This window comes from Limulus polyphemus, unplaced genomic scaffold (assembly GCF_000517525.1).
Source record: "Limulus polyphemus unplaced genomic scaffold, Limulus_polyphemus-2.1.2 Scaffold1613, whole genome shotgun sequence".
Taxonomy (NCBI): Eukaryota; Metazoa; Arthropoda; class Merostomata; order Xiphosura; family Limulidae; genus Limulus; species Limulus polyphemus.
The window spans coordinates 61,161-70,659 of record NW_013667223.1 but is presented as its reverse complement, the minus strand read 5'-3'; the positions used below and the strand labels follow the sequence as shown (position 1 = coordinate 70,659).

At 33.4% G+C, this 9,499-nt stretch overlaps 1 protein-coding gene across 2 annotated transcripts in view; it reads left to right on the top strand.

Annotated features, from left to right (window-relative positions):
• The window catches only part of LOC106464295 (tyrosyl-DNA phosphodiesterase 1-like), a 99,561-nt gene that overhangs the window by 56,317 nt on the left and 33,745 nt on the right, over positions 1-9,499 (top strand). For both annotated transcript variants that reach the window (XR_002611713.1, XM_013924423.2), the window contains exons 4-7: positions 278-333; positions 7,638-7,734; positions 8,102-8,136; positions 8,837-8,929. Coding sequence is in view for 1 of the 2 variants with exons in the window: in XM_013924423.2 (XP_013779877.1) it covers positions 278-333; positions 7,638-7,734; positions 8,102-8,136; positions 8,837-8,929 (281 nt within the window). In the remaining variant the exon portion in view is untranslated. The remainder of the gene's footprint in view (positions 1-277; positions 334-7,637; positions 7,735-8,101; positions 8,137-8,836; positions 8,930-9,499) is intronic.

Here is a 9,499-nt window from a genome sequence, read left to right as displayed (position 1 = left end):
ATTTTTCACTTACAGATTATAGACTTAAATTTCCAAATTGTTCATTAATTAAGCAGTTTGTCTTTGGTTTGTTTTTTAGGAGGATTTTAGAAGGAAAAGTGAAAAGTTTAGCAAACAGACAGTTTATTTTGTAGATAGAATTAACTTTTTCATTTTTCTCTTTTATTTTTCTCAAATAATGGATTCAAGTAAATACATTTCTTAGGAAATGTAAGATTGGTTAATTTACATTGTTTAAAATGTTATTAAAAGTTAAGTTTTTAATATTTTTTTGCAGTTTAACTATATGACAGATATTCCATGGCTAATGAAACAATATCCAGCAGAATACAGGTTAGTATAAGCAAGATATCTGAAAAAACTTGTCTTGTGATTATCGATTTATATTAAGCATGAAATGTTTGTATTATAAGTTTTATTGTAAATATTTTTATTTCTTTTGTCATCAAATATGCTAAAACAGCTGTTGATAGAAATATTTTTTGTACTATAATTTTTTATTTTAATAACATGTAATTTAGAAAGACTTGAAACCTAAAAATAAACCATACTTGGAAGCTGTTGCTTAGTGATTGTGCTTTTGGCTTGATTCATCCAATTGCATTTTGTACTCAAGTTTTTATACTGAAGAAATTACTTCAAGAGCAAGTTATGAACTCAATGTAAGTCATTAAAAGTTAATACTGGAAATACAAATTCAAAATTGTAATTGATTGTCACTTTTGTCATTGAGAACTGTTGTTCAGTATAATGTACAGTAACCTTGTATGATAAAAGTACATTCTGCATTTTGGGGACTTGAGTCTGTTACAAGAGTGACTTTAAAATTCCACAGTTTAGTGAAACAAGGGTAACCCAAAAGGTGAGAGTGGGTGCTGTTGAGTAGTTGCCATCCCTCTTGTACCAGAATTAGGAATGATTCTGTGTAGCTTTGTGCAGAATCCTAAAACAAATAGATTTCAACACTTACAAGAACTTTTAAGTGACATACAAATAGAATGTCACTGTGTGTCATTTTCAGCACCTTTGTCAAATTGTAATTTGTCTTCTTTACAGTAAACATTACTATTTTGTAATGGTTATATCTGATAATGACACCTTAGGACCTAGAAAGTCAATTTATGGTTTGATTGACTGTCTCTGTTTTTTGATTTGAAATATTTTAGATTTTTGTTTAATAAAACAATTAGTAACAAGTATAAAAAGCCTTTTAAATGTGATTTTGTTTTGTGATTTAAAAAATTATCATGAAACATTTAAATAAGTTCATAAATTTAAAATTCAAAACATTTAAAATGGGATAGGAAAACTTCATTATTTAAATAAAAACATTTCACCAGTGTTAACGTGGTATCATCAGGTACTCAGCACAGTTATACACAAAACTTAAGTACACCCAATTGGTGACATCAACCACATAACCTTGAGCTAGCATAAGTATAAGCCTACTCCTTGTGTTTTATTTATTAAAGGTTTGTATTCCTTTATTAAAATGGTTTATTTTATGTTTATTAATATTAGGTTCTCGACAAATAATTCTAACATTTTTATTTTCATTACAGCGTTCTGTGTATTCAAAATGTTGGTAGACATGTGACAGAGCATTTCTATGTTTTGCTATTCTAGTATTTAAATTTCTACCAGTCTCCCCTATATAGATATTATTACAGTCTGTACATTCTACACTATAAACTACTACTTTCTCAATAGTAGTTGGTTTAATTCTATTTTTAAAGATTATATAAATCTTTTTTTCCCTGGTAAAAAAACAAAACTTCCTTCAGCTGGACGTGTATACATACTTTCTATTGTATTTGATAAGCCAGGTACATGAGGAATTACACAATAAACTAAATTATTTGAATACTTTCACTTATTTTCTATCAATTTATGAGTTCATAAGTATTTTTTAACCACACTAATACAATTATCATTCCTCTTCACCAGTACAGATAATGTACTTTTTTATCCAGCTCTTCTTTTGAACTGCAATTAGTTTTTGCAATAGCCAATGATGTTTTTATAATCCCTATTTTTTGAGATTTGTGATGAGCTGACGACCAGTTCTAGTACAAATCAGTATGAGTTTCCTTTCTAAATGCCTTCGTTTTAAAGGCATTATTAACCCTACTAACCATGATATTGAGAAAAGATAACTCACCCTCATTCTCAATTTTATGTTAGGGTGCAGTGAATATAAAAATACTAAAAAACTGTTCAATCATTTGTCCGGAAACAAAGCCAGCAAATGTATCATCAACATATTTGATAGAAAATTATGCATGTGACCCAAAGAAGATATTCTTAGATTATTCAACAAAGAGTTAAAAGGTACATCCATATTTCTGTTTCTTGATTTTAAATATTTCATTGCACTGTATGTGATGAAAATAGCTAGAGGTTGTGATGTTGTAGAGAAAATGGAAAATAAAATATAAACATTTACCTTACAAAAAATCTTTTGATATCATTTAGGAGATTCTAAAGATTATGCTAGTGAAATGTAAGAACTATAAGATAAAAGTTAGTATTTTTATATTTAACATGGAAATCACTTTGCAGATGAACTATTCAGAGTCAGTGCAAATAACTACATTAAATAACAAATTTTATTTAAAAAAAACAGAAAATACTAGATTATTTTATTTTTTGGAAATATACTTTTAGGAAAGTTCCTTTCAAATTTCAAACAATTTCACCCACAAGTTTTATTTTTTGTAACAAAATATGACAAGAGTGATGTTACCTCCCTTTGTTCTCCTGAAGAAGAAAAGTGAACTATTCGCAAGCACGCAAGATTTGGGTCTCATTTGAAAACCATTACAACTTTTGTATGTGATCCTGTGTGCTAACTTCTTAATCAGAAGTTACTTTCACTCTGATAGCTTAGTTGGAGGTCATAGGGATAAGTTTCAAGTTGCCAATGGCTCAAAAGGTTCAGAGGTCAGAGTGAATCGAACTACACTGGTGATCCAGTCAGGCATGGGAGCAAGGTGACAAGGTCTATGGAGAAGAAAGGAATGACACAAGATGGAGAGAATGGGGAAGGAATACACTCTGTGTTATCACAAAAAACAAAATGTTGTGTACAAGGCCACTTAATAACTGGCAGTGGGTGGGGACAGCTAATCCATGGTTATGGTTGAACAGTATAGCAAAGAAAGTTGAGAGACGGCTGACAGTAGAACAGTCAGGAGAAAGGTTGTGATGGATGGACTAACAATGAAATAAACTTCACTTATGCTAGTAGATGGGCAAAGAATAAGGATGACAGTAATTGAGAAAGGAGAAAAGGAACATGATTAGAGAGCCTTGTTCTATGGGCAGTGGACTGAAAAATCCCAAATGTGAAGATGGAAGGATGAGATCCCTTGGTGGAACAAATGTGTGAGGTTGAAGCAAGAGAAAGGATATCAGTGGTAGGGGAAGAGAGGGTTCGGTTGTCAGGCAGTGTAACTAAAGGCACCATAAAGAGGACACAAGAAATGTTATAAATCAAGACCAGGGCCCAAGATAAAAGACAGAGAGATGGGTATGGATAAAGGAAGAAATGAAACCAGTCATTGCTGAAAGCATCAACAGCCAAGGCTGATGGATAAAAAACAGGAAACCAGAAGAGAGGAAGCTTGGAACTAAGAAGGGTGGCAAAGGTATCATAGAGTGTATTCCTCACGAAAGAGCACACCAAATGGAAAACCAGAGGGTGAAGAGATCATACTGTTAATAGAACATGATGTGGAGAGGAGGTTTGCAACCAGGTTCATAGAACCCACCACATGGCATGCGATGAAACAAACCCATTGAGAATTGGTCCAATAGAGAAAGTCCAGGGTTTGAAAGCAACGGCTCTGGTTTTCGTATCCCCTCGGCAGTTGTCAATGTTGTGTTGTCAGAATGGATCATAACTAAATGATCCACTAGGAGGGATAAGAAATGGGAACATGTCTGAGGGATTGCCAGAAATTCAAGCACATTAATATGGAGTTAGAACTAATCCTGGGTCCATGTGCATGATGTAAAATTGTTATTCAGAGATCCTCTGCAACCAGAGAGGGAAGAATCAGTGAGTCTAATTTAGGTGGAGGTAATGAAACATTGATGGTATTATTGTATCGTTCCAGTCACCAATACAGATCCTCAAGTAGAAGAGGAAATAAGTGAACCATTGAGGTCAAAAGTTCCTGTGAATGGTCCCACTGGTTATGCAAGGACCACTGGAAGAGGCAAATATATTCACAGCCAAAAGAGATAAGCAGTTTCATTGAAGCTATCTTCTCCAAAACCAATAGAACCTTACATGAAGTCGAAGTAGGAGAAGAAAAAATCTTGACAACTAGTAGTCACAGAGCTTGCAGATAGATGGGAGAAGGAGGTGAAGACAACTCCCAGATGAGCAAACTATTGGGTGGGAGTGAGGAAAGATTTGGAATTTTTGATGAGCCACCCAATACAGGCATCTTCATTCAGAAAAAAAAAGGAGGTATGAAGGGAAGACTCTTCTCAGGAGTAGGACAATAGAAGCCTTACTTCCATGTAAAAATGGAATCGTAGTCCCAGCCAATACCAAATGGAAGAGCTCAAAACTGAAAGATATGATCCAGATGGTTGAAGCAAAAGAAATGTTGTGAGGATGCTGTGATATGGATGTACAGGAATGCATCCAAAACAACCTTGGTCATCCACAGTTCAGGCAAAAGGGACCAATGGAGGGTAAAGAAAGTTAACATTTTCATAGACTCTAAATGTATTTCGATAGATTATTAACTCCTCTCATAGAATAGCTCTTACCAACTTCTACTGCCATCTATATATATATGTGCAAAGTTTTGCTTGCCACTAGCCTCGATACTTCCACCTATCCTCACATATTTTCATATGAGGCAGCTGCATGATAGCATGCAACAATATTCCATCAATAGGAGTGCAACACAACTTCTAGCACAGTTGACTCCTTCTATGCAGCTTACTCCAAAATCACTTTGAGATTGAGTAACAGAAAAGGAAAAGACACCTGCAGTGGGTGAGGAAGGGTGGAAAGTGTGGTAAGAATATATTAGAAATACATTTTCAGTGTAGGAAAGTCTTAACTTCTGGTACAATATCTTACCTCTTATCACAGAATAGCTAGAATCCCACACTGACCTGGTGGAGGGACTGTTGTAAGATGAGCCCCTTAAGAAAGTGCCCAAATGAAGTCCATGAGGTTTGTGAATATAGTGTATGTAAGACACACTCATGGGAGACTGCACCACTTCTGAGCCAGGTATACTCTTCACTCGTGAAAATGATGTGTTGCAGTAAGGGCAAACTTCATAGAAGGGACCCAAGAAATTAGAAGGGACTCCTAGTGTAGAGTGGCTAGGGTGTGGCAGACCCTAAGAGAGAGTTCAACCACAACCAATACCAACAGTACCATGATAGGAATATTTGGCCCATGGTAGGATGAGGGTCCTCTACTCTTCATTTCAGACACAAGAATTGGAAGGGGAGAAGATCTTCCATTCCAAGGACTCATATCATTATGTGTGTATGTCAAACACAATCAACACCAGTACCTCCAGGAACCAACATCTGGTTCCCAGTTTTGTGTCACAGATGAGTTCTTCAGGTTCTCACACACATCCTATCTCTCCACATCCCAACCTTTTTCTGTTTTTCTCCTCCTCCCTCTATTACCCTTTCACTTCAGTGTTTCAAGGATCTGTTTTCACATCTCTTAGCCAAGAACGTCATTGAGAGGGTATTTACTCTTGTCTTTTTGTGGTCCCCAAGAAAACTGGGGACTGATGTCCAGTTTTCTACCTGTCATTTCTCAGTTTCGTATGAAGGATTTCTTTTCTCTCTCTCCAGTGGCTCTTTTCACCCAGACTGTATAATGTAGATGATCAAGGTCATTGTTTCTTATACCCTTTTACACACTCCAATTGCTCTGCTCTCCAGACATTTTCTTTGTTTGGTCCATTGGGATTGGATCTTCCAGTTCTGTACTCTTCATTTTGGCATTGTGTCTGCTCCTTGTGTATCTATTTGCTCATGTGGACATTTGCCTGCTTTGTTTCATTATTACACGTATGATTGGCTTCTCATCACTCCTTTCTGGGAGGAATCCTTTTCTCACACCTGCATTCTTCATAAGGAGGCTGCTTGATCAGCCTGGCTTGCGGGCCTTCCAGCGATAATTCTTAATATTGAGTAATATGTAAAAATTACTGCTTTTACATAGTGTTGTTGTAATTTATAATTTGTGTAACTGTATTTTTTAGTGTTAAGTAAACTGTAAATTTACTTTTTCTTCATTGTGCATGCGTTATATTTGTATAACTGCACACTTCTTACTTCCCTAAGTTTATATTCCAATGTAAATTTTCACAGGCACTGGTACATCTGAAATCAAATCAGAGGGCAAACACTTGTGAAGCAGTATTCTTGATCTATTCATTCATACCAGCATTTTAACCATGTGATAAATTACGAATGTTAATGTACTCATCGATTTTCAGTGAACAATAACAGTCAGTAAATTAATATTGCATTAAAATTTGCAAATATTAGTCATTTTATGAATGTACAAAACAAAAACATATAATAAAGAAAAATTATTAAAAGTATATAAAGTAGAAATGGCTGATATGGATATTAAATTTTTTTTATTTAAAACACACAACAAGTAACAACCTTTTAACCTCCTGTTTTTTTATGTTGGTATGGCATTGTACATTTCATCTGGCTTCCAAGGTGCCAGTCTTCTTTGTCTTAGCTTTCAGAATACAAGTACCAAATTGAGATTGAGATACAACGAAAATGATTATGTGTAAGATGCAATGGAAGAATTCAGAATATAAACCTCATTGCAATATACAATTAATGTGCCAACGTTATTGAACTGAATATTTTGGATTGTAAACCTAAGAATCTCATGGGCTGTGGTATATAATTGTTCTTACGTGAAAACTTCTAGATTGTAACCTGAAAATAACATGCAAAGTTTATGGTCTGTTAATTTCTAAATATCTTAAGCTTCTAGAGTATAGTAACAACCAACAGTTTGAATGTTGAATTATGAAATATTCTGGACTACAGTCTAACCCCCAAGAAGAGATAACTGAAACTGTTGTCATGAAAACGTGAGGTTGATAATATGTATTGTAATTAATATCACCATTGAAATGGGTATAAAACATCAGTGGTGCATTACTCTAAACCAAAAAGATGAAAGCTGAACACAAATTCTGCAATAAAAATTAGGACTACCTTGATGTTCTCTACATGGTGACATTCTCACTCTAAAATTATATTTTAGTTGTCACAGTACGTTTCTAACCACAGTTTACAATGTTTGACAAGGAGTATTTGCCAAAACCTTGAAATTATTTGATTCATTTAATCTAATGTTTTTATATTATATTACTCTTCTTTTTCTTTTATTTGGACCATCTCATATAAAATCTAGCAAGTTGACGATAGGGCTTATTTTCATACTGGTATCATTAATTTTCCTTATTAATTGTAGCAATCTATCTTGATATTGACCAGTAAATCCTAGTAGATGCAGCATTCAGCTTTTTTATTTGATTTTATTTAGAATTGCTAGTACGCAAATGAATGAATAAGTGAATTAGTTTTTCAACACCTTTCAGATCATGTCCCCTGTTGATTGTTCATGGAGAGCAGAGAGGGAGCAAGAGTGCACTTGAAAAGGCAGCATCAGTTTTTCCAAATATCACCTTGTGTAATGTAAGGTTAAGATTTCTAGTTTAAATGTATACAGTATGCAAATTCCTCTACCAACTTAACTTTCTTAAATACTTAAAGATACAAAATATTTAAAATGTTATATGAAATTAAAAATTTCTTGGCATTTGCTAATTGTTTTTGTGAAACTATATGCAATATAACTTGCATAGCTTCAAGAAGTATTTTCATGTAAAGTATTAAGATCACTAGTGGGTATTTTGTTAACAGTAATTAATATACTCGGTTTTCAAATAGCATGATGTTGTTACTGAATAAGACTTATGAATGTACAAAAATGGAATTATTATGTTTTGCTATATCTTATACATTAGTATATTTTTTCTAATATGTATTTACTTTGTTTTAGGCTAAACTTGAGATTATGTATGGAACTCATCATACGTAAGTGTGCTTATCATTGACTGTTGAAAGTGTGTAACTTAATATTATACTAAAATATATGGTTTTATCTTCATTAATTTTGATGGTTATATGGTTAACATACTGACATACAAGCTTCCAGCATTTTATGTCTCCTTTATTGATAATACCAGGTTAATCTGGTGAAAAGTTGTCGTTCAACTGTTTATCTCTAATTTTATCTCTAAATATAGCATTCTGCTTGTTACCAAAGTTCTCCCTGAAAATTTCAAATTCTTTCAAGAAAAACTGTTTAAAAATAGATTTTTTTAATATTTTAACTATGATACTATAATTTCTATATTTTTTTAAGATTAATTCGTTTAGAGTTTATGATTTGTTTTTCATTAACGCAACTGGAGCTGTAATAAATTTAGTATGTGAAGATTTTTGCTATGAATTCTTCTGGATGTTTCACGATGCGAGTAAAATAAAAATTAGTAATGTGTAATGGATTAAGTATCAAAAGCTGGTTGATTTTTATTTTAACTGAACAGTACTGATAGTTCTCATTACTTTTCCAAAGTATCATGTAACTTAAGTTCTTACTTTATTATACTGGTTAACATATACCATTAAGGTAATTTTATTCAATATTTAGATATATTTATAAGATGAATGTAAGTATTTTCATATCAGAAGTCTTGGTAATCTTTATATCACTCAAATACGATTGTTTCAGAAAGATGATGTTGCTGCTCTATGACTCAGGATTGAGAATTGTAATTCACACAGCCAACTTGATTGAAAATGACTGGTTTCAAAAAACACAGGGGTTAGTTTTTATTATATATTTATAAAAATATAAACTACTGTCACCTAATTCACAAAAGAAACATTTTAAGTGACAATTGTATTTTTTTTGTTTTATAGATCTTGGAGAAATTTATTTGTATGTCTTATAAATTACATTATTTTTGTTAACATAGAATTTTGCATTGAAGAGTTAAACTCTATAAACTACAGTCTAAACCAGTGGTTCTCAAACAGTGCGCACTGGTGCGCCCCAGAGCTTTTTCAGGTGTGCTCCATAGCATTCCTGAAAAATTTATCCAGATATGAAAAGCAAATGTATACTAAGTTACTATATTATACCATTTCTTTACGAACACTCTGCTTGTTTCGTTGCGACATTATTATGATAGTTATAAGTTACTTTTCTTGCAACTAGCTTCTGGTCCGCAAGTTTTGCACGCGTTTAAAACACATAACAAACGTGGCTGGAACGGCATGTTAACACCGGCACTAGCTTTCATCACGTGGCAACTGGCAGTGTTGCATAACAGGCGTTGGTGAGTGGGCGTGTCGTGTCTTGTGAACTGCCGTCAAGAATAAACGTATTGTG